Below are 27,277 nucleotides of genomic sequence, written 5' to 3' on the forward strand. Positions count from 1 at the left end.
AATTTCAGACGGCACTTAGAGCAGTTTTTGCATCTGAACTCTTCATATACAACAGTAAGCCAATGTCTGACTTTATTCTGTAATGACAATGTAATGACATTACCCCTTACATAATGGTTTAAGGCTGAGTGCATTTTTGTTTTAATACAGCAATTTAGAATGTAAATGCTCATCAATGACTAAGATAGATCACCATCTTTTCATAATTAAAACAGCTTTAGCATTTTCAGAATGCTCCATTTTTGTGAGTTAACATATATGTTATAAAATGAAAATGCACTAGTGTAAACAGTCCCCAAATTTGCTGTGCGGTTGCACTTAGGTCTTAATAAAGTTTAAAGTGAAGATACAATAAAATTTAGACCAACACATTAAGGAGGCAATCACACCGAACACGCTTTCACGTTTTAAAAACAAAAAAAATGAAGCATGGTACGCTTTTTGTGTCACTAGACAACGACTGAATCAGCTGCGTATTGTATGAGTGTTGCTGTTGATATTAATAGAATTTTAATATTTAATAATATTGTGAAATTCTAAATTTTGTGTCATACAGCTCTGGATAACTCAAAATAACAACCACTAGTCTCTCCGTGGTCATCTTGACAACTCAACGGAAACCCTGCCTCTGCTTTCATTTGATTAAAGAATGAAAGAGAGAAGAATGACGTAACTTTTTCTGCTCAGAGTTGACTTTTTTTCAACTGCGAGTGCATGGCACGCAATGGAAAATCGCGAGGCGTATCAGACGGTCAAAACGTAAGGCAGGGCGCAGAAGCAGCATCGCGGCCATTAGTAAATCATTAAAAAAAGGCACCTCTCAACACAAAAAGCGCACTCGGTGTGATCAGCTCCTAAGTGTTCATTCACACCGAATGTGTCTTTGCTTCCTAAAACGATTGACATGGCGTTCAGGAATGGGTTTAACAAAAAAGAACAGCGCATGTGACACGATGTCATGAACATGATTTAATAAAGACAATAATGGACCCATTAGATTTAGATAAACAATATGTTATGATAAGCAATTGAAGATCGCACATAACTGAGGATATCTAGACAAAGCCATAACGACTCCTCCTTGAAACAACGGTAAATAAAACTGTTGTCATGCAAAGTTTCTACTACAAGCATAAACTTGAGTTCTTCTGATTGGTCCACTGCTTTTGGACCTGATAGTGATTGGAAAGCTTTAAGATTTAAAAAACGTGCAGCTCACATGACGCGAGGCACAAGCATATCGGACATCCATCCAGTGCGTGTTTACATTGAAAAACTGGAAAGTAGCTTGTTCGAGTGGACAAATACATTATGCACATGGGTGCAAATGCTATTTAAACCTGTACTGGAAGTGAAAATTTCAACTGGAAAAAAAATAAATAAAACAAACAAGCAAAAAAAAAAAAAAACAACAACAACAACAACAACAACAGTTGCATGTGTACAATGACTGCATGACTCTTCTCTCTCAGTTCCAATCTTATTCTGGAATTAAAGAACCAGATACTAGTAGACCAAACTGCGATGAGCAAGCGTTCTGCATTATTATTCAGATTTGAACTCATTACCCTTTGATTTCCTGTGGCTTGATTAGAAAATCCTCCTTGTTTTTTTCACAGTTGTGTCGGTGTGGACAAATGCAGATCAGCTGATCATTGTTTCAGGCTTGTTGGAAACAGTTTTGTTCCAGGTAGCAGTGGAAAAGGTCATTTTCATGGGGAAAGCGTGGGGTGGAACAGGATAGAACACAATACTCCTCTCATCATCTGCTGTAACCATCAACTATTTAGCAATAAACTCAAACTGGCCAGTCTTGCACTTATTGTTTGGGTCTGCCATGACGTTTGTGCTGCTGGGTTCATCATCTTTCCCACCTTCTTCAAGACAATGCTTCCCTACGGAGTCACCACAGGCATTGTTTCAGAAAACACACTGTAAATAGCAGTTCAACACCTGTACCTTATTTTGCAGTCGTTGGTTTACTTTTTACTTTAAAACTTTAGTAGGGACACACATCATGGAACAAGCAACACAAACAGTACAGCAAACAGAATACTTAAACAAACAATACAGCAAACAAAATACTTAAACAAAACTGACAGAACAAAACAGACAGAATTATTCATTCATTCATTTCCTTCGGCTTAGTTTCTTATTTATGAAGGGTCACCACAGTGGAATGAACCTATTTCGGCATATGCTTTACACAGTGAATGTCTTTCCAATCGCAACCCACTACTGGGAAACACCCATACACTCTCACATTTACAAACACTCATACACTAAGGCCAATTTAGCTCATCCAATTTACTTAAAGCGCATGTCTTTGGACTTTGGGGAAACCGGAGCACCCGGAGGTGTGTTAGTTTGTGACATGTATACATATGACTACATGTAGCTGCATATACAGTAGGTTTGTTACTTTCTTTTTGTTTTCTTTCTTCTATTGAACACAAAAGTAGGTATACTAAATAATGTTGTGAAAAAAGCAGACATTGACTTCCATAATATTTTTTGCACCTACTCTGGATGTCAACGGTGGTTTTTTAACATTCCTTAGAGTATCTTGTTTTGTGAAGAAACAGAAGAAATAAATTCATGAAAGTTTAGAACCACTTTACTTTAAGTAAAAGCAGATTTTTATTTTATTTGAGCAAAATATGCTTTTAATAAGAAATATTCAGATATTTAATTTTTAAATGGCATAAATAGATAAATAAATAAATGAATAAATAAATAAATAAAAGAATGAATAAATAATTGAATAAATGAATGAATTAATTAATTAATTAATCAATTAATTAATTAATAAATAAATGAATAAATTGATGAATGAATAAACTAGATTTTTGTTGTCATATGCATGCCATCTTTTATCTCAGGCATTTTCCTTACCACCAAGTTTAAATCATTTTATTTATATAAAGAAAAACAATTCAAATGTCATAATTCATTTTTTTTTTTATTTAAATATTTAATAGGTCTCACTTTACATAAAAAGCATTTGAAAAAATTGGAATGGAAAATTTGTTGTTGTTATTTTATTTATTACACTGCCTTCCTAACCCTTTACAGGGCAAGAGTGCCCTGTGTACAGTGCTCTGCATATATATGTACACCCCTCACAAATCTATCTTTTAAATTTGTATTTTTAATAGAAAGCTTTACAATTTTATATTTGTGCATATATAATACAATAAATTAGTCAGTACTGCAGTTAAATCTAAAGCTTATCTAACAAAACAACTTACGATAATGGTCCAAAAACTAGTACATCCAAATTTATGTTATAGAAAAATATTAAATATAAATTTAAAAAAGAGGAAAAATCAAGAGAAGCAAAAAAAAAAAATATTCAAAATTTAGTTGACATTTTGTAGGTTGTAGGTTTTTTTTTTGCAATATTTTGCTTGAATTAAATTGTATCATCTTTAAATTTCTAAATGTGTTTGGTTACTAAAATAAAATAAATATATCTGTTTAAGGGCGTACTCACACTATGTACAGTTACCTTGAACCGGGCTGAAGCACACTTGCCCCCACTTTCGTCCCCCCCGACAGCCCGCACTCACATTGCATTCGGGCGCTTACGCTTACGTCATCAATGATGCGCTGTTCAGTAAGAAGCGCTCTCACTCAGCACAGTGGAGATTTCTTTAATCATACCGTTTTAGTCGTTTGGGATGCGGTGTCACGCAGTCAAATATTTCGCCGAACAGATCAGCCACTTTTGACTCTCATAAACAATCATAAAGTCCTCGTGCTGCAGGAATTAGGAGGTTTGCTGAAGGTGCAGCTGTCGTGCAGTGAGGGGTTTGCTACGACAGTTTGGGTTCATTAAACAGTAAAAATGATTAATAAAGTCATATGAAACAGTCCCTTAAAAATCACGTCTCGTCTTCAGTTTCGAGCTCTGGTGCGCTTTGCACTCACTACAAGCGTACTGTGCCAAAGCCCAATATATTTATATTGATTACAGTATACATTTAGGTGGATAATTTCACTGTGGTGACACCTGATAAATCAGGGACTAACCCGAAGGAAAATGAATAAATGAATGAATGAATGACAACATACATTTAATTTAGTAATTTTTTTTTTACTATATGTATTTGCCATATAAAGCGTTAAAATTTGACATTTTTAATAAATATATTCTTTATATTTCAATAAGATGTTAACATTCAATCAGGATGTGCAGTATGAATATTTGAGAAGGACTTGCAATTGTATTATCTTCAATATTTTTTTTTTTCTTTTTGAGGACCACAGATCCGTCTGAGCTTTTCATTTACAGTCAAAGAATTGTTTGAGACTCTGAATGTGATCTTTGTCTGTGGTTTGTCCAGCGTCTGGTGTCGGACGAACAAGACTGACGAACAAGAATGTCTCTCAAACACTTTGTCGCACAGCAGGAAAATAGCAGTCAGTTTTGTCATGGCCTTGATGCACACACAGGGCTGTTTCAGCGGTCATCAGTGTGTAGGTGTGAGTAGATATAATGATGTCATAGAATGAGACCCTCTGAAAAATGTGAAACGGTTACAAATACAGTGAGAGTAATAAACCATGTATTCACCAGAGGAGTAATGTTTTACGGACCATCTATACTGAAGTCATGTAATGTTAGTTAATGCATGTTATATTTTAAGGTTGCTGTCTGTTAAAATGCCTGAGTTGGCATTATAAGATTAAAGTGTGTAGTCTTACTCAAGTCATGCTTTTAATGTTTTAAATGTATTTCTGATTGATGGTGTTTGTTTAATTGTGCTCTGCAGATCTCATAATAAGCCAGCTAGCTAAATTCATGTGGCTCGAATCTGGCCCACACCAGACACTTGCATCCAGCCCACATACTGCAAAGAATGATGGCACTTTGGCGGTCCGCTAATGTTTGCCATATCTGGGCCACAATTAAGCCATAGCAATATCACATATCAGCCAGAATTCAACCAAATGAACCAGAACTGACCCTATTCTGGGCCACAGTTTGCTTTGATTGTGGCCCAGATCTGGCCCACGCTAGACACTTACATTTGGACCCCGTACTGAATGAAAGGATGGCTCTAGGACGGTCCGCTCCTGTTTGTCAGATCTGGGCTACAAATAAGCCTAAGCAATATCACATATTAGCCATAATTCCACCAAATGAATCAGAACTGACCCTATTCTAGGCCACAGTTTGCTTTTATTCTGGCCCAAATTTGGCCTATTACTTCTTTTAATGGATTAAACATTGGTAAACCTCAGTGAACTATATTATTTCATCACAGGTTGTGCCTGACTTCATTTTGTTTGCTGCAATGAACAAACTATTCAAGCAAAGTTCTTAAAAGCTACAGCAGCCCAACATAAAATATATATATTAAGAGATTCCAGCCTGGTCTCACGAGAAAACGTAAGTATTTTACGTTTTGCCAGTTTAGTGGCTAATTCGTACGAATTCGTACGAGTTCAGTCGTACAAAATTGTACGATTTTAAAAAGGAGGCGTGGCACCCAACCCCACCCCTAAACCCAACCGTCATTGGGGGATGAGCAAATCGTACTAAATTGTACTAACTAGATCGTACGAATTTCTACAAATTAGCCACTAAATCAAAAAGTTATGAATTGCCATGAGATTGTGTTGGAGTTTCAGAACTGTTCAGAGCTATTAGCCCAGCTAAAGCAAACACTTTACTCTATGATGGTGACTTTAGTCTATGTAGTCCACATATGTTTTGAGATAACTTGGACACATTTTTCATATCTTCTCTTGGCCACTATTGGCTAACGGCTGCATTAGCGAGAGTTTACTGGGCCGAATATTTGCCAAAAGTCAACCACATATGTTTTAAAATAACTGGGCTACATTTGCCATATTTTCTCTGAGCCACATTAGAGTCACAGCCGCAATAGCCACAGCTTACTGCGCCAAATATATGCTAAAGTGGCTCACTGATGTCTTAAGATAACTGGGCCACATTTGCACCTACACGTGTGAATCACTTTAGGTTTAGACCCAGATTACCCTTAAATGACTATACCACTATTTTGCCAATTGTGGGCCACATTTGTCATTTTCCACTTGGGCCACATTGGGCTCACATTCAGATTACATTTCACCATTAGTGACAAATATTTGCCTTAAATGGCCCTTGTATGAATTTGAATCTTTGCCATTATACAGTTGGGCCACTTCAGACTCACATTTATTTTGTCAGGGCTGAAGAAATACCACCAGTGTCGCATAACTGCCTAAAGTGGCCCACATTCGTATGCTATCTGGGTATACATTTGTTTGTTTTTTTAAGTGATAACTGCTTACTTGAGCTCATTTTGTAGCAGCTAATATACTGTATTTTTCATGAATAGAAATAGTAGCTAATAAATCATTCAAGCAGAAAAAACAAGAAATATTTGAATTGATTTTTATTTTTTTATGTATTTTTGTCACCACATGATCCTCATAATTCATCTCAAACATTTTCACTGATGTTTTCCTCAGTTTAGATTATTTTAGTACAAAATAAAAATATTATTTTAATAGAAATAATAATTAATATTTTAAGAATGTCACAATTACCAGCGATCCAGCCTGTGCAGATCGCAACACACAGTATTGCATAGAACTGCAAATCCGCCATTAAATGGACCACAAGGTCCAGTCATGCACCACTCACACACCTAACCTAGATTGTCATGAATGCAGACAGACACAGCTGAAGCTACTCATGAACTGATTACTAGGACTATTTATACAGCGCAACCACACACACACACACACACACACACACATCAGTGCTGAACTGTTAGTAAACATTATGACGTGGCAGGTTAGGGTAATTAGGCAGGCAAGTTATTGTATAATGATGGTTTGTTCTGTAGACTATGAAAAAAATAATGATCAAACGTCTAATAATTTTGATCCTAAAATGTTTTTTTTTTATTATTATTAAAAACTGCTTTTATTCTAGCCAAAATAAAACAAATATTTTTTTCTCTAAAACAAAAAAAAATATTATCAGACACACTGTGAAAAGTTTCTTGCTCTGTTAAACATCACTTGGGAAATATAGAGGAAAAAAATCTAAGGGGGTTGCATATATATATTTAAAGTCAGAATTATTACCCCCCTTTAATTTTTTTTTCCCTTTTAACATATTTACATAATACATAATATTTATACTTATAAAGCCCTTATAAATTCTCATGGCTATTTTTAAAAATGTTCTCGCCCTCTGAATAAATAAAGCATGGTTTGCTGAGTGGCATGGTCTGAGGATGCCCAGCTGCAGAGTCATGAGAGTGTCTGGGACAGGATGGGGATTCACATCAAGATGCCACATTAGAAAAACCCACAGCACAGTGTCAGGCTTTTTGTCTGGCTTTTGAAATGCTAAATAAGCTGCAAATCAACTGTACTGTGACATTTCACATGGTTTAACATCGGATGCCACTTTTAGCCCAACAATCTCAACATGTGCCAGCTTAATATTGACTTCATTCTTCTTTTTCTGCTTTTCTCAGGGAGTAAAGAAGAGCACTGGACCATGTGGAGGAAGAGACTGCAGTGGTGGTTGTCAGTGTTACCCTGAGAAGGGCGCAAGGGTGAGTCTGGTTTAATCTTGTAGTACAACCTAGTAGCTGCATCCTGAATCACATACATTTTAGCTGATACTACATTTGATTTTTGACTTTTTATTGGTGAACTCTAAAAACATTGGTTCAATATACGAGTGAACGTATCAGTATATATTATATTATTTATATAAAAATATATATATATATATATATATATATATATATATATATATATATATATATATATATATATATATATTTATTTATTATATTCATTATTATTTATTTTTACATTGTGAAATCTAAGCTTTTTAGCAACAATCTTTAACATCTTTGATATTTTACAGTGTAAAAGCACTTTTTCCACTGTGTGTGATTAAATTGTGCAAATGTACAACACGATGCTCTTAAAATTAAACAGTATGTCTAAGTGGTGGTATTTACACATGGCATGATCAGAGCAGTATGATATAGAGAAGGGTTTTTTGTTTGTTTTCGTCTTTTATTTTTTACCCCTTTGTTGATTTTGTTTGTCAAAACAGACTTAGTAATCATTTAAATCATGTGTCCAAAACAACTGCCATTGCACATAATGACTCAACCGGTGACACTATAGCTATTGACCTTATTCTGCAATACGGAGAGCGCTCATTGTTGTTATTGTTTAAGAACTTCTGATTAAGTCGCTTTTGGGAGAATTGACTAGGAATAATAAATGACAGAAACCAGTCAACGTACTTGCTCTACAAACATGAGTGTTTATGACTGTAAATCAAAAGAAGAATGATATAGCTACAAGCAGCAATTATGTGGCCAACCACTTCAGAGGCAGAATGAGCAAAGGAGTCCAGAGGCAGAATTAGCAAAGCAGTCCAGATGGCAGAATATGTCAGGGTTGGTGAGGGGAAATGGGGAAAAAGGAGCGAGGACTCAAGTGCAGGGAAATGGGAATTTATTAATAATAAAAATAAAATAAAATGCAAATTAAACTACCCGAGGGGGAAAACATTAACAAAACAAATACATACACAAACAAACCGGACTGGGCAGGCTGGCAAGGATCAGGACTGGAAATACGACAGGACAAGACTTCAAACAACGACATGTGATGACGAACTGGCACAGGACAGGAGACATGAGGGGTTTATAAACTGTAGGAAATTAATGCACAAACAGATGAACATAATTAACTAACAATGGGTTAACAAGGAGGGTGGGACTAGACAATAGACGGGAGAGCGCATGACACAAAGAGACAACACAAGCCACGCGCTCACATTAAACAAGACTAGAACACGCAGCCAATGAGATAACTCATTAACCACGTGTTCATAACAACACAATCACGCAGTGCATGTAAACACGCAGCACGTGCTAAACACAAAACCAACAGAAGACTGAACGCAAGACACGAGTACAAGAGCGCGCACAGAGACACACAATGACAGAAACAGGACAAGACAGAGCTAGTGTCCGAGCTCTGCCACCAAACAAGAATGTACAAGACCAGAGTGGCAGAACCTTTACAGAATAAGCATCATCAGAGTATTCTACAGTTGTGCCTCCAATTAACTCAAATATTGTCAATTAGCCATTCAGAAACTTCCAAAACATTGACACCATTTTTTTCAGAGGCATAATAATCTTATTGTATGTCAACTTGACTTTCAAGAAAAGTTCTAACAATTTCTCAAAAAATATCTCTCTCATTATTCTGCTATTAAGCATAACAGAAACAAATGTGATAATCCGTACTTACCTAAAAGAGAAAAGTTTAGTCACATCAACATCTGACTTTTGTAAATGGTCTTGTGCCTTTTTATACAGTGTATGCCCACTCCTGGTTTCAACTGTACATTTGCGTATGTACTTGGTGTGAAATCATCGTTTTTCAAAGATTCACTTTAATTGAATGCATCGATCTTAGTGTGAACGTGTATTAAGAACTTCTTGCTGCTTGAATTGGTTTCAATTTAAAAGACAGAATTTTTGTGTCTGACATGTTTTTGTGTTCACTATATCTGCGAGCTCTCGTCATGTGTGGTGGATACTCCTTAGGGAGGGTGGAGGAGAGAGGAAATACATTCCTGAGCAAACGTCAGGATATGAATGGACTTATGAGGGCGAGTATGACTTGAGATGTCAGTTCAGCTGTCTTTTTTCCCCTGCGCTGTACAGGAGCAGGAAAGGGGCTTTGATTGTTCTGTTGAAACATATTAGCAGCGCCAAGGCTGCTGAGGGTAAAGTTCACTCATTCCAAAAGACGCTTTTCCTTTTCTTAAACATAACTGAAAACACAAAAGGGAAGGAATCAGAGACAAGCACACTCCCTGTTTGCATTTCTGACACACTTGACGCAAAACAGAAAAGTCATATTTCTGTTGATTGTGACGTTCTGTTGTATTTAAGTCACTTGTGACTCATAGTTTCAGTGCACAACAGGATTTACATTGTTCCACCAAATCACATTTCTGTTATACAGAACTGGTGCCATTGTGGCATTGAAAAGCGGACATTTGAAGTAACCAGAATGGGAAAATACATCTGCATTTTATTTAGTTATACTTTGTGTTTGTCATAATGTGTAAACAATGTATGAAACTAAAAGTAACTTATGTATGATTAAGCCCTGAAAAATATTACTATGTGAAAAATAAGAAAACTGTCTAGGCTAACATATTAAAAAAGCCCTTCAACTACCTATGGCGTTATTTCAATGACAAATAATGTAAGCGCAGTATTACAAGTCGAGATCGCATTCATGTAATACGAGCGTGCAAATCTTTTTGTTTGTGTGCAGATTTCCTCTGTGCACAAAACGTCTTGCACGCTCTCAAATGTACGCTGCTCAAGCTTAGATCTTCTTGTGCGCTCTTAAATAAACGCTGCAGAAGTGCGATTCATTGCGTTTATGTAACGAGCTTTTCTCCAACATTTATTAAATTTGCTAGGAATATTTATGAATGTCTCCAATAGACCTTACAGTATTAATGCGCCCTGAAGTGAAGTGATCGGCTATAAACTCCAGCAAGATAAATTCATAATATGCAGAGCCCTAGACCTTTATCTATATAGTATACTTATGGAAACTGTGTTAATCTAACTGAAAGCTATGTTGTGTTTGCTGGCCTCACACTTCACACACATGCCAGTTAGTCAGTCAGCATGTAACCTTTAAGGGTTAAACAAATATTGCACAGCACTACTATGGTTAAAGAAAAGTTTGCGCTGTTATAATTCACTTACCTTTTAATACATTTTGGTGCGATTATAACCAGCTTTCAAAAAACCACGACTGAACGTTTTGAATGAGATGCTGTAATGTAGCCGTGGAAGCCACGGAAGAATGAATGTAGCAGAAACCATGTACTTATTTCCAACTTTTCACATATCCGAAAACCATCATTACTCTAATAATATTTCAGAGTTTATGTTTTGCAAATCCATAGTTCCAAAACTTCTATTTCAATTAATATATACATTATTTAAAATGATGCATCGTATTTTGAGCCACACTTTTCATTACAGTCGGCTCAGTGGTCAGCACTGTCACCACTGCAAGAAGGGCACTGGTTCAAGTCCCGGCTGGGCCAGTTGGCATTTCTGTGTTTGCATTTCTGTGTTTGCATGTTCTCCCCGTGTTGGAATGGGTTTCCTCTGGGTGCTCTCATTTCTCGCAGTCCAAAGGTGAATAGAATAAACTAAACTTGTCAGAGTGTATGAATGCAAGAGTGTATGGGTGTTTTCCAGTGATGGGTTGCAGATGGAAGGGCATCCACTGCGTAAAACATATGCTGGAATAAATTGTGGTTCATTCCGCTGTGGCAACCCCTAATAAACGAGGGACTAGCTAAAGGAAAATTAATGAAAAGGTCATTCAATAGGTTTTTTGTGGTTAAAAATTCAAGACAAAATGGACAAAAACTCATAAAAACATGAGATGAGACGTATTTAACATTTTGGAACTTATTCATCTAAACTGGTAACCATGGAGTTTGGAGGAATTGAGCAGTCAAGATTCGCGATTGACTGTTCAGGCCATCGGGAAAAGTCTCAGTGCTCCCTATGGCCAGTTCGCCCCTGGTGCTAACCACTGAGCCACCATGGCACCCTAACCCATATAAGTCTGATTGAACCAGAAGTCTTTTATCTTAGCATATTGATATAGTTCCAACTAAAACAGAATATTGAGTAATGGGTGTGGCTTTATTTTGTGCATCATTCCCTAATAGCAAACTAACTGTAAGAGTGGGTATTAATACACAATTTGAATTATGGTAGCCCTCAGGTTGACATCAAAAGAAGGACCATCACTGCAAATGTGAAAGCAATCGGTCAGACTTTGATTGAAGATTACCAAAAAAAAACACATTTTTTTAGTGGATTAACTTGCACAGGATAACTATTCACCTTAAAAATAACAAAGTAATCATTTTTGTCATTTATTTTAACTGAGCTTTTGACTCCCTAGCAAATTATACCACTCCAATTCCACTAACAACTCTGTAGCAACTTGCTAAAAACACTTTAAGCCCCACATAATATTGCTTCAAAAACACTTTTGCTCCTCGGCAGCAAACAATTCACAAGACAGCAAAATTTATCCAACATAGAAAACTATCTAATTTCACAGTTTTGCTTCCCGTCGAGATCTGTCAGCATCTTACTTTAGCCAAACATACTTTTCCACTCTGTTAGTACTCCTCAGCTTGATGTATGTGTTCATGGATGATGTTTAGGTGGAAAAACAGCCTCACAGATGTCTGGACACAGTTCATGTCTCCCACTGGGTCCCTCGTGGTCCTCCGCTGTCCGGCCTTGACATTTGAGGCCAGCAGGAAATAAACGTGAAACTAATTTGTGGAGTAATGACCGGACCATTCAAAACATTCAGGTTGAAAGATGTATTTTTGGGCAAATAATTTGTGGATATTTTAAATGATTGTTTCTGTGGACTAATAAAACAGTCTTGAAGTATTTATTTGCACAGGGTGAAGTAATACATCTGCAGTAGGTTAATGACTTTGATTTAATCACTGCAATATTTGTATTTTTGAAAAGTCGTAAGGGGAACCTTAAGGATCATTCAGTAGTTCATTTATAACAAGACTTTATCTTGTCTAGATTGTTGTTGTTTTATACTGCATTCGAAATAGCATGTTTACCTACTATATAGTACGTGAAAAGTCAAGTTGAGCCAAGTAGAATGTCTGGATTCATAGTATTAAAAAAAATCAATAGGCAAGAAGTACTGGATGAGATACTACCGACAAGATTCAAAAGCATGTGTGAAATGGACACTATACCATCCCATGAGACCACATGAGAGAATTTATCAATAGGAGTTAAGCACCGCAGCTGATGCGAGTATAATGACAAACATTGGATGTAGCATGTCCTTACTAGTGATGGGAAGTTCAGATCATTTTACTTACTCGGATCTTTGAGTCTCGTTCATCGAGATGAACAAATCTTTTTTCGAGTCATTTTGTTCATTTGGTTCAATTTGCCAAAATATTATTGAAATGTTACGAATTGCTTCCAAACACATCTACAACTAGCCCAAAAGGTTGATCACACAACAAATAAGTCAAAAATAGAATACTATAAGAAGGAGAAAATAATAATTTAATGTTTACCTGCTCTTTTGTCTATGAAGGTATTTTTGTCTCTTTGCTCAGCTCACCTCTTTATGTCTCAAATGTCAGTGGTTCATTCATGTTACACTGACAGTCACATATAATCTTAACCAATGTACACAGTCTCCAGTCGGTAGGAGCCATGATAATTAGTTCACCTTTCAATTCAATTCTTTTTCCGGCTCTAAACACATATGATTGGCCCGTGAGAAACAAATGACTCAGACCTGATAGAGGACTTGAGAGATGAACGGATCAATTCTTTTTCCGGCTCTAAACGCATACGATTGGCTTCTGCCTTTCCGCGATGAATGACTCAAAAGACTTGAAATGAACGATACCACCTGCACAAATGTGCGCACGCGCGGATGAACGTATAAGAGGACTCGTAGTTCCAGAGTCATATTGAAGATTCGTTTAAAATGAACGAATCGTTCATGAACGACCCATTACTAGTCCTAACTTCTTTTATGCTACATAAATTCCTACTTTATAAATGTACCTTGCACTATATGTAAAATGTTTTTTAACAGTCATGAAGTTCAATGTACTTTCTACATAAGTAGTATGTCATTTTAGAAACAACTTTAATGTTTTGTTTAGTTTTCAATCCCTTTTCTTTGGCTCATTCCCTGGTTATCAGGGGTCACCGCAGCAGAATAAACCACCTATTACTCTGGCACATGTTTTATGTCTTGTTTCCACGGAATGGTACGGTTCAGTTCAGTACAGTACGGTACTGGTCACCTTTATTAGGCTTGTGCCTCCATTGCCAATGATACCAATTGTATCCTTTTGGTAGGTATGGTGTACATCAAGGATATGTCAAAGTAAAGCTATATGGGGACATCATATACAAAAAACAGATGCTTTATACACATAAATAGGCCTACTTGTGTATAAATGTTAATAACTAAGCTTTCTATAAACAGGATTTGGTTTATAACCGAAATGAAACGTATACAGTCAGTACAAACCTCTCATGACATGTAACGTTAACATCTTGTTAAAAAAAAAAGTAACATCATTCCGAGTCCATAATCATCCAAAAGGCGATGATAATAATTAAACATGGCAGTTTGTTCATGTTTTAGTTTGCTGAAGCAATCATTTGCTCCTTTTTTCGCGCCTCTCTCTTGTGTTTGTCCATTACTGAAAGTTTGCCAGAAGCACTTTAACAATCACATGCACATTATTATCATCAGCTCAAGATGTTTGTTATTTCAAATATAGACACGTACGCGAGTTCTCTAGACTAGAGAAAGAGAAACCATTCGTGCTTTTAGATGGCCTTGTAAACAACAACAGAACACGTCAGATTCTGTTCTTCTTCTTGGCTTTGTGGCTGTTCAAGACAACAACAAGGTTAGTTTGAGCTCGGGTTCAACATGGCTAGTTATTACATGTGTATATGATTATGGTGTGATGTCTCAGCTGTCCCTATTGAAAAAAAACAGCCTAAACCAGCCTAGGCTGGTTGGCTGGTTTTAGCTGGTCAACGAGGCTGGTTTTAGAGGGGTTTTGGCCATTTCCAGGCTGGTTTCCAGTCATTTCCAGCCTGGTCTTAGCTGGTCAGCCTGGGAGATGACGAGCTAAGACCAGCTTGACCAGCCTAGACAGGCTGGGAGCCCAGCTAAAACCAGCTATGTCCAGTTTAAACCAGGCTGGTCAAGCTTGTTTTAGCTGGATTTAGCTGGTCATTTTCCAGCCTGACCAGCTAAGACCAGGCTGGAAATGGCTGGAAACCAGCTTGGAAATGGCCAAAACCCCTCTAAAACCAGGCTGGTCAACCAGCTAAAACCAGCCAATTAGCCTAGGCTGGTTTAAGCTGGATTTTTCAGCAGGGGTGTATTTAAAAATGGCACTTGCATGCACTACTGATGTCTACCTCTGCCTTTTGGTACCCTTGTGCTGTGATGTGGTAAGATCTGAAAACGTGGTAAAATTCAGAAGAGGGCTTTTCTTTTGCTGGATAGCTTTTTAAAACTGTCAGTTGGTGCTTTTGAAATCACTAGTGGTTGGGTTTAGGGAAGGAGGAGGGTGGGTCAGTTGATCGGTCAGTCGGGCAATCAGTCAGTTGATAGCGGCTTCTGGTGTATTTACGCAAGAACACCAGGTGCGAATGCCACTTGCGAGAGAGATTTGAGATCTGACAAAGCATACACAGCGGCCTCTGGTGGATTCCCAAAAAAAAAAAAAAAAAAAACGTAGCTCCTGGAATGTATTTGATGTTCTCAAGAAACGTATGTAGAAGTACATTTTCCGAATGAGCCTGGGTTGTTTTGAGAGCATAGATACTTTTTTTTCATACTATGGACCTTTAGTGTCTGCCAATAAATATAACCTAAATCAACAGAATTTTAATATGCATCCAGATTTATCAGTTGGATGAATAATCATCGTAGACATATGGTGAAGAAAATGACAGACATCAGGATTATAAATTAACTTTATTTTGGATAGGAGAGGAAGTGTAACACAATGCGTGTCATCAGATAATGTCTTAGCTTTAAGCATAGTTTCTCATGGTGGGAAAGTTTCTTGGCAGTGGGCAGAAAGTGGATTCTCTATAAATGGATCCAAGTTTCATGTAAATATGTTGTGCATCCTGCATCTTTTCATAGACTTCCGTGTGTCTGCGTGAGAGAGGGTGCAATAGAGCTCCCTGTGTTTGTCTCATTGGGAAGATCCATTGACCTGGTTATTTGCTTTCAATGTCTGTTTGATCACACACAGTCTAGTGATCATTTACTAATATTGATTTAATAATCGTTATTATTATATTATATTATATTATATTATATTATATTATATTATATTATATTATATTATATTATTGCAGAATTGTCTTTACATTGTAGAGTTATAATTTTATATTATTGAATTTAGAATTTTTATATATATTTACAAAATATATTTAAGAATATCTTAGTCTATGCAAGGCTTAAAATTGCAATCGTTTTGGTCGCATATGCGCCCAAAATTTTATCTATGCGACCTCAAAATATATTTAGGAGCATTTGTACGACTGCATTCACGCAGAACGCATCTTAGCACCTGAGACACCAGACGCAGCACTGATGAATAGTTTCAAACAGTTGTCATGTCAACTTGCTGCAGTAAGCAAAGCGCTCGATGCTTGCCCCAACCTTCAAGCTCTTATGATTGGTCCACTGCTCTAGCACTGAATGCTAACAGATTGGTTAATATCAGCTGTCAATCACTCCGTCGATGCCTTTCTTTAGATGACAGGGAGAGCTACAACCGTGAACATGTAAAGCACTGAAGATGAGAGAACGATAAAAACACTGACAGATTTAGTTTTAGAAAACATATAAGTTTTAAATAATAGTACATCTGATCAGTAATCATGTGCTGAATGTCAGTCCAGCATTTACACTTTTCAAAGAGTGGATAAAAGACTTCCAGTGTTTAAAGTCCGCTGTGAAAATGACTAAAGCATTTATCATAAAGCCGGTGTGACGGAGTTTGCAGGTAACAGCGTTTGCCAAATCTACACATTTTAAGCACGAGAGGTTCTGTTCAATCCTTCATTTAAATGTCAAGATGCTGTCAGCTGTGCAGGTGGCGGCTATATGTAAAACGTAACACCATGTATATTATCGCAAAAGGGCTTGCATTCTTTAAGAAAAAACTAATATTGCAGCTCATGAAAAAAACGGTATTGCTATTAAGATGACGTATGCAAACAAGCTATTATGTCAGTATTATCTGTGCAATATTACACAGCACCCGTGAGAAGTTATTATTGTTAACCAAGTTTCATTCATCTCAAGCAGTGCGTGCAGAGCATGCAGATGTCGTTTTGTTTGTTTGTTAGATTGTTTAGTGTTGATTTCAAATGCAGTAAATCGGTTTATATAACATTTAAACTTGTAGTAACGCTTCTTATAATTGGTGGGTGCGACTAAATTGTGGCTGGTGCTCCTAACTTTTTAAAGTTGGGAGCACCAGTGCTACCAAGCAAAAATGTTAATTTCTATCCCTGCTATATTTTAGAATTCTGCTTATTATTATTATTATTATTATTATTATTATTATTATTATTATTATTATTATTATTATTGTTGTTGTTGTTGTTGTTGTTATTATTATTAATAATATAGGATGTTCTCGGATTCCTCTGCTCCCCTCCCTCATTTTTGAGCCCATACAAACCTCAGAAGTCTTTTTTTTTTCCCTCTCAGAATACCATCTTCATTTCCTCATGCCTCTGCACTGAAAGAGACTCTTCTTCTCTTGTTGTTCAGCTCAAAGGACATTTTTATTTCCTTTAAATATCACCCCTTCTATGTTCCGCTCTGCCTTTGCCCTTTCCATTTTCAGCTTTGGAGTCTTGGAAAGACTCTTTAGATTTAAAGAGCACACATAGAGAAACAAAAGGAGCATTGTAGACAGAATGAAGCACAAGATGTAACTGGGCACGCACACACACACATTTTACTTCTTCCACATTTTACTTTACACAGTCTGTGTAACCACACATTGTGACTTTTTGAAACTACTAGTATTCGCAACCCTGGCTCATTGTGGATACATACCCCTGTATACATTTCTCGAGAGCGTAAAATACCTCCCAGGAGCTACAATTTTTTTGCAGTTTTTGTTTTTAATTATATTACATTATCGATGTTGTAATAGGAAGCATATAAAATGGAATAAAGTCACTTTAACCGTTAAAGTTAAAGAGAGAGAGAAATGGAGTTTACTTTCATTAGCCCCTTTCACACAGTGATACCAGTAAATATCTGGAAAATTTCCGGAACGACTTTACCGGTATATTCAAAAAAGCGCTGTTCACACAGGCTAGGACGTTACGGAAATTTTCCGGAAAAGAGCATTCACACATCCATTCCAAAATACCGGTAAATTCTGACATCATTCACCACAAATGAGCTTTAAACGGCTGCGCTTGTATTTGTAAACATTTGACTACATTACAAACTCTGTGGATGATCAATATTGTGAACAACTTTCGCAGGATCACTTTCGCATGTCGAGATGTTCATAATATGTGCGTGTGCAGGCGCTCACAGGCTGTTTCACAGGCACACGCAAAGCTTGAAGGTAAACAAACAACGGCTTATCATAAGCATCTCATCGATGATTATTTACACAGTTGGCATTAAGAAGAACATATAAACGTGATCTGAATAACTTCTAGCAGCTAAATATGTCTGGAAAAATATTCAAAGGCTTTTATTCTCACAAACCACGCGGACGTAAATGCGTCTGACTGTTGTGATTGGCTAAAGCAGACGTCTCACGTCAGCACGTTCTAGACGTGCACGTGCTTATTACGGCAATCTTCCTTCTGGATTCATACAGCGCAGCATTCCGGCAAATTGCCGGTAATGTTACAACTTCTCTTTCCGGAAAATAGCCAAAATGAATTTACCGGTATTTGCCGGCAATTTTCCGGAAAGGTCTGTATGTGTGAAAGGGGCTATTGTCTCAATCGTAGTGAAACCAGGGCTTCTGCTGTAAGTGTCAGTGAAAGACTGTTCAGCAAGCACACAGAAGTGAAATTGTCAACAGTTTCTGCGTTTTTAAGTACCGGTAGTTGGAATGTTGTAAATACTTGCACTTGCCTCCCTCGCCATAGTAAGCTAAGGCAACATAGCTCATATGAGATAAATGACGTCAGTACATAACCGGTTATGATTATTACTGAATTGATACCGAATTGTCCGCATCTGCATCACAGTGCACAGAAGAAACAATTAATTTTGACACCCCTATAAACTACATGTAGCTTGAAAAACATGTAGGTTTTTCCCCAGCCATTTCCCAGCCATTGCAAGTGATAAATAGTTGTTATAATGGAAACTTATACTTCTTCATGGAAAAAATGCTACTCTTGAATGCTTATCCTGACCTTTCCTTCCTTCCTGTCGGTTAGTAATTTGAGTTTTTTTGAATCTTTCATGGTTTGTCTGCTTTAAGGACATGTAATGCTGTTTTGGTCTGATGTTCTTTTCCTGTTTTGACAAATGTTCATTTCATTTACAATTTACTGCCAAAGAAGAGAATGTTCAGTCAGTGTACCTCATGACATATATATATATTGTTCAGTTTCCTTTAAACAGCACAGTGTAGAAGAATATCTAACGAAGAAATGACCTTGAGTTGTAAAACGGTATTCATGAAAACATTTGTCAAACTTGCCATAAGGGACCAGTAAATACCATTCAATAATGACATTCACAGTAGACTAGTTATCCCCCCTTCACAAATATCTGTGGTCTACTTAAGCTATATGAGAAAAAAGCCCTTGTTTTACTAAAGACCCGGGCTTTGTTGTGGTAGTCTCAACACTGGAATTGCACCAGCAGTTTCCACAATCTTTGGCAGTCTAAACAGTGATCTAAGACTAATCAACATGAGTGACTTGAAAGGAAACCAGCTGAAAAGATGCGGATGAGGTTTGACGTATGTTCAAAACATCAGCCTGCCTGTCTCAGACAGGTACATTTCCAGCTGAGGAAGTCTTGCTTTGAAATGATTCACTGTCAGCAAGTCTGTTTTATCATGAACATCTTACTAAATACCTTATCTGTCTACATTGTGAGGAACACAGAGTTGTATTGCTCAGGTACGGGTGCACCAAAGAAAGATATGACTGTAGCAAGATTGTAGATAGGAGTCCAAAATGTACTTTTTGCCACACCTTTGAGTTGCTGTTACCTTTCTATCAACATGAAGGTCAGGACACACAGATTTAATAGTTAGGCAGCATTAGGTTGTGAGCATCTCTCAGGCTGATATGTTTGGTGGATTCCACATATTGTTAGGCTCATGTCAGAGTTTGCCCAATTCAGCAAGTAGAATCAATGTTGGCCATTGATAAAAGAGAGCACCCTGATTGGCGACTCAGCTATGAATCAGAGCAAGAACAAAAACTGAAGTAACAATAACAAGCAAATGACAGAATATAAGAGGGGATACAAAGAATTATCTCAGGCAACTTAACATGAGAGGTTCCTCAGAGTTCTATCTTATGTTTGAGCTTAGAGTTGAGAAACTCTTTCATGCTTTTATCACCAGCAGGGTGGATTACTGTAATAGCCTCTTCACTGGCCTTTCCAAAAAGACAGTCAGACAGTTACAGCTCATCCAGAACGCTGCTGCTAGGACTAAAACCAGAAAATCATAGCACATCACGTCTGTACACTAATAATTACGTATAGGCTAATAGATATCTGTGCGTACAACATGTTTCTCTATCCACGAGATTGAAAGCGAAAGTACACAATGAGGTGGCTTATCTTTCCTTCTTGTGATTATAGCAATTTATTTCAAATTTATTACTGAAAAATGTATTTACTGACAATGTATTTGCCCAAAAGTTTTGGGAATGAACTAAACAAAGATTATTACAAAATAACAGAACACTGAAGCAAGTTTGACTTTTTCCAAATAATATTTTTTCAGTTACCATAAAAAACACCACTTACAATGAACAAATAAAAAATAAGAAAATAATAAATAATGCGTCAAAGTCCAAATAAACATGGTGCAAATCCTCAGTAAAAAAATAGATATAAATATTTACTATACTATAAATAGTTACATAACTAAACTAGATTCAATATGGACCAACCTTAGGTTTTATGTGCCAGCATGGATGAACTTTTCCTTTGTAGACAAACAGCCGCACTGTCATTTGCGTCTTTTGAAAACAGCAAGACCAGCACTTCGTCTTTGCTGTGTGACTGTTTTGTCATGTTTTTTGTGCTATTGTGCATTCAAAAGTACTTAGTATGAGAATTATTTCATGCAAAACTTTTTTTTGCGTTTTATTTAGCTGTACGTAAATGTACAGCCTATTTCTCTCTCAGGGTTGTTCAAATAGCTGATTGCTGGTCCACAAAGCGAAACCTATGCTTATTGGTTGAGAGAGAGCGAGTTTGAACCAATCTGGGCATGGAGGAGGGACAATGCATCAATGCATCATGTCTGGTTTGTCCGGAGACACAAGCCACTAGCATTCCTTTGTCAAATCAGCCTTGTCAAAATGTGATGACATAACCACACTGATTCCGGAGCCTCAGAAGGTCCGTGAATGTAATGTGTTACAGAAATGGAAAGCTGAGACTATCTTCTTTATGCCAATCTTTGAATTGTACGGATCGGATAAGCGGATCAAAAGTCATTAAACATTTAAGAACAATACTTATTTTTAGCCGCGGGTGGCTGTTTCGATCTTTAAGGGTTAAGAGAATAAGCTCAACCCTGTTAGACCATGTGCCACGGCGCAAAATGGATTTTTCTGTCCTTAAAATAGCAAAAGTGGATTCTGACACGCCCTTAAAGCGTTTGTGCCCTGCGCTTTGGACTTTGCACATGGATCATCAAAATAGAGCCGTCTGTCTGTCTGTCTGTCTGTCTGTCTGTCTGTCTGTCTGTCTGTCTGTCTGTCTGTCTGACTGACTGTCTATCTATCTCAGTTCTGTCTGTCTATATATAGATTGGCTTCAACATAAGCTGTTTTTAGACTAACAAGACAGTTTGGACTTCTGAAACATTCAGGATGTAGTGGAGTGACCTTCTATATGTCAAAAGATGAAACCATTTTAATTTCCCATTTATCAACCCTTCACCTTTATCGACCTTTCACCTTAGTGAAACAGTCATGAAACCATACAGAGAGGGATTATTCCCTTTTCTATCAATCATTCCTTCTCCCTCTCTCACTTTTTGGGGAGGTCACAAGGATCTATTTGTGAACAGGAAGGAACAGTTCAGTCTCTCATGACTTCATAGTGAAAAATAATCAGATAATGTTATCTCTCTCCTCTCTCTCTCTCGCTCTTTCTCCCTCTCTCCCCACCCAAATGCATAACACACATCCAGAGCTCTCATACGCATTCTGACATACACATGTTCTTCTTCCATGTGCACTTACATATGCCATACTTAAATGTCACAATGATAAACACAGCATGGAATGGAAACCACTTGCATTTCTAAGAATTATTCAAACACAAAGCCGAAAAATTGAGTGCAGCAAGATGTGTAATTTTTTAAGAAGGCCACACATGAGAATCAGTGATTATGGCCATATAGAGGCAATTATGTGATGTTCAGCTAAACCATAATTTCCTGCTGCCATATGAAATATGACCAAAGTTTTAACACAGTCTTACTTTTTTGTAAGTGATATACAGTTGAAGTCAGAACTATTAGCCACCCTGTTTATTTTTTTCCCCAATTTCTGTTTAACGGAGAGAAGATTGTTTCAGTACATTTATAAACATAATAGTTTTAATAACTCATTTCTAATAACTGATTTTTTTATCTTTGCATTATGACAGTAAATAATATTTGATTAGATATTTTTAAGACACTTCTATACCGCTTAAAGGGACATTTAAAGACTTAACTAGGATAATTAAGGTTAAATAGGCAGGTTAGGGTAAATAGGCAAGTTATTGTATACTGATGGCTTGTATTGTAAAATCTGAAAAAATATAGCTTAAAGGGGCTAATAATTTTGACCTTAAAATGGTTTAAAAAAAATAAAAACTGCTTTTATTCTAGCCGAAATAAAACAAATAAGACTTTCTCCAGAAGAAAACATATTATCAGACATACTGTGTACATGTCCTTGCTCTGTTAAACATGATTTAGGAAATATTTAAAACAGAAAAAAAAAAATCAAAGGGGGGCTAATAATTCTGACTTCAACTGTATATCTTTGAGACCAGAAGGAAACTATAGACACTTTTTTAATACTTTTATTCAGCAAAGGATGCAATAGCACTGGTGCTAGCCCATGGCAATTCTTACCTTTTTGGTTTAGTGGGTAAATTGTATGATATTGAACAATCTCATTCGTACAATTTAGTATGATTTGCTCATCCCCAATGATGGTTAGGTTTAGGGTTGGGGTTTGGTGCCATGCCTCCTTTAAAAAAACATACATTTTTGTTCGACTGAACTCCGTTTCTTCGTGAGATCAGGCTGAACTATCAGACTTCTGTAACTAATAGAATGGCCATAAGACATCATATTACAGTTTTTCTCAGTCGCTTTGGTGCATTTCTCACAACACTATTTACATTTGCACAACAGTCTAGTAACGTGTAATAATAACAATAATAATAAATTTATCTTGCGAGGCAGTGCTGTCGCCTCACAGCAAGAAGGTCGCTGGTTCAAACCTCAGCTCAGTTGACGTTTCTGTGTGGAGTTTGCATGTTCTCCCTGCCTTCGCGTGGGTTTCCTCCAGGTGCTCCGGTTTCCCCCACAGTCCAAAGACATGCTGTACAGGTGAATTGGGTAGGCTAAATTGTCCGTAGTGTATGATTGTGTATGAATGTGTGTGTGGATGTTTCCCAGGGATGGGTTGAGGCTGGAAGGGCATCCGCTGCGTAAAAACTTGCTGGATAAGTTGGCGGTTTATTCCGCTGTGGCGACCCCGGATTAATAAAGGGACTAAACTGACGAGAAAATGAATGAATGAATGAATAAATTCATCTTGCTGTTTAACAGAAATGTGTTTTTTTCTTCACATTTTAAACAATAATTTTATTTAATCATTTATATTATTATAATCTACTAGCTATTTTGAAAGATACTAGTATTAAGCCCTAAATTAAGGGCAATATAAAGGCTTAACCATTGTATATTTACAAATTTAAGTTTATTGAACCTAAAACAATTAAGATGTCACAGAAAACCTCAAGAATTATGTTGTTTTAGCTTTTTTTTTACATAAGTAGTTTGAACAAACATATATATAAATATATATATATGTATATATATATATATATATATATATATATATATATATATATATATATATATATATATATATATATATATATATACATAAATTTTTTATTTATTTATTTATTTTTATTTATTTATTTATTTATTTGTAGACTATTAGACTTCTTTTAATTGAATTGTACACTACCTGCCAAAAGTCTTGCAGCCTATCCAAGTATTAGGAACAACAAATAATAACTTGACTTTTAGTTGATCATTTGGCATCAGAAGTGGCTTATTTTAAAGACAAAACCTCTAGATTACACTTATTTTACCAAAAAAAAAATATGATCATGCCTTGATTTTAATGATTTAATTAGGACAGTAAGGTCTGACTTTGCTTAGACAAAAGTCTTGTCATTTAACAGAAATAATGTACAGCATAGAATATAAAGTCATGGTGCAGTGGAAATGAATATTGTGTATGACTCCCATGAGCTTGGACGACTGCATCCATACATCTCTGCAATGACTCAAATAACTTATTAATAAAGTCATCTGGAAGTCATCTCCCAAAGGTCATGAATATTCTTGTAATTCATCTTCATTGGCTCCTCCATCTTACCCCAGACATGCTCAATAGTGTTCATGTCTGGTGACTGGGCTGGCCAATCCTGAAGCACCTTGACCCTCTTTGCTTTCAGGAACTTTGATGTGGAGGCTGAAGGATGAGAAGCAGTGCTAACCTGCTGAAGAATTTGCCCTCTCCTGTGGTTTGTAATCAACTTGTTGATGTTACCATCCACTCTGCAGATCTCTTGCTCACCCCCATACTGAATGTAACACCAAACCATGATTTTTCCTTCACCAAACTTGACGGATTTCTTTGAGAATCTCAGCGTCCAAGTAGGTTCCAATAGGTCTTCTGCAGTATTTGTGATGATTGGGATCCATATCAACAGATGATTCATTGGAAAAATCTACCTTCTGCCACTTTTCCAAATGATAAACCAGAAGTCAAGTTATTATTTGTTGTTGTCAGGTAGTGAATATTACTTAAAAGTCACTGCAGTGGAAAACAGTGAAGTCATCTAACATCTAAACATACTTTAGCTATCATCACTCTGAGGTAACGTCATGCTACCCAAAGCGACATAAACACGATTTTGTGGTTTCCTCAAAAGAAACTTGATATTTCCATCTCTAGAGGTGTTTGTGTTCATAAACCAGGCCTCTAAATCCCATGGGCATGTCTGTTAGAATATGAAAGAAAGTGGGTTCGTAATGTTATTGATCATCTGGTTAAAGTGGTCGAGAGTTTCTCCCACCATGCAGTTCTCCAGCTTCATTCTCACTCACATCACAGCTGGATTCTGTCTGCACTCATAGGGCAAACCTCAGTGGACTCATTCCTAAATCTTGAGGCAACGCTGCAGGTGCATCTGGACACGAGCACCTTCTCAAAAAAAAAAAAAGTGTGGGGGCCCAACAAGAACCTTCCAGCACACGTGAATCACAGCCAAAGTCTCGTGCATTCACTTAAACGTGCAAATGGAGAAAATGGCGTAAACAAATGGCATCTGGGAAACAAAATTAACCAAAGTGATGAGGGAAAAATATTTCAGCTCCAGACTGTTTACATGCTGCATTGTTTATTGTTAAATCTTTTATGTTCTTCTTATTTTTTACCTCTGGATTGAAGTACTTGTTTGAGTTTGAGGCACGTGCGGCAACACGTGGGTCTGAGGTTAAAAGATGATATGTCTGGACCAATTACAGACAAATCTAAACACATTAAAAGTATAATAAACACAGGATCTCAGTGTGAGCAGGTCTGTGCAGGACACATCCTCTGAGCATACGCCAGTTATCAGGAGATTGTCAGTTAGTGACTTATTATGGCTGGAGAGTGTCATTGACTCTTTCTTTCTTTCTTTCTTTCTTTCAACTCAAGTCACTATGGAAAGCACTACTGTCAAGTGTTTACTTTGCTATGGTCTATAGATGCTAGTTTGTGTGTGTTTTTTTGTTTTTTTAACTGAAGGTCAGTTGAGTTCTTCACCCACGACAGGCTCGGGCCCTACAGGATGTTATTTTAAGGACCAGGTCCAAGAGAAACAGAGTGCATCAACTGGGTCACATAACTCTGTCATTCCCTGCTTTTTTCCTGCTTAAAATCTATGCAAATATTAATCTAAATATATTTTTCATGAATCATATTAATATTAATAATAGTATGATTAATAATAATAATAATTATTATTATTATTAATCATATCAAAAATCAAATATAAACATGACATTTTAGTATTATAACAATGTTTCACAATATTGTTGGTTTACTGTGTTTTTAAATTCAGCCTGGATAAACAAAAAGGCTGGGACACGAAGCCAAAGTCTCATGTGGGCTCACGTCTGATCCTGTCTGGACTAAACAGCTGCATGTGAACAACCCAAACGAAGACCAAAGCTGACTGATTCATGGGCACTGATTCTGTGCCTGCGTAGGAAGATGGGTCCTTCTACACTGTAGGGGGCAGTATCTGTTTTCTCATTTAGGGGTGCATTTCCGAAAACCATAGTTAGACAACTAAAATCGCAAGTTACGTCATTACAAACATAGCTTGTTTATTTTCCGATTCCCAAATCTGTCATTCCAATGAACATTCGCAAACTGTATCGCAAACTCATGCATGCAACTACACCTCCGGAGCTGTAGTTAGAAACATAGTTCCTAGCTGTGTTCTATTCCATCATCCCCCCTATGCCCTATTCGTTTAGAACATTCTAACATTTAAATTTGGAATGATTTTTTTTTAAGCATTTAAGTCATCTCTCCTTGGTGTAATTTGCTTTCAAAGTATTAGCAATCTTCATGTTAACAATTGTGCTCCCTTTGCAGTGAACTTTAAAAATGTGGATGTCATTTTGAATACAGCCATGACGAAAGCTATAGGTGACCTAAAGCTTGTAAAAACAAAACAAAAAAAAAGCATAGCATACGTTAATGCTTTTAATTTAAATAATTTAAGGTTATTTATTAGGTATGTTTACTGTATATGACATGGGCCTGTTGTTTAGAACACTGCTGCAGTAGTTTGCATGAGTCCAATTAAAATAAATAAATAAATAAAACAAAAAACAAAATCCTACTTAATAATAATCATCATCCTCATCAAGGCAACGCAGTGGCGTAGTAGGTAGTGCTGTCGCCTCACAGCAAGAAGGTCGCTGGATTGAACCTCGGCTGGGCCAGTTGGCGTTTCTGTGTGGAGTCTACATGTTCTCCTTGCTTTTGCAAAGGTTTCCTCCGAGTGCTCCGGTTTTCCCCACAGT

At 36.8% G+C, this 27,277-nt stretch overlaps 1 protein-coding gene across 25 annotated transcripts in view; it reads left to right on the plus strand.

The window, feature by feature from the left end:
• col4a2 (collagen, type IV, alpha 2) overlaps positions 1–27,277 on the plus strand; it is a 150,357-nt gene that overhangs the window by 42,303 nt on the left and 80,777 nt on the right. For all 25 annotated transcript variants that reach the window (XR_015499176.1, XR_015499181.1, XR_015499178.1 and 22 more), the window contains exon 4: positions 7,512–7,592. Coding sequence is in view for 3 of the 25 variants with exons in the window: in XM_087267483.1 (XP_087123609.1) it covers positions 7,512–7,592 (81 nt within the window). In the remaining 22 variants the exon portion in view is untranslated. The remainder of the gene's footprint in view (positions 1–7,511; positions 7,593–27,277) is intronic.

The sequence above is a fragment of the Danio rerio genome, chromosome 9, assembly GCF_052040795.2.
Source record: "Danio rerio strain M-AB ecotype USA chromosome 9, GRCz13ab, whole genome shotgun sequence".
In the NCBI taxonomy this organism is placed as follows: domain Eukaryota; kingdom Metazoa; phylum Chordata; class Actinopteri; order Cypriniformes; family Danionidae; genus Danio; species Danio rerio.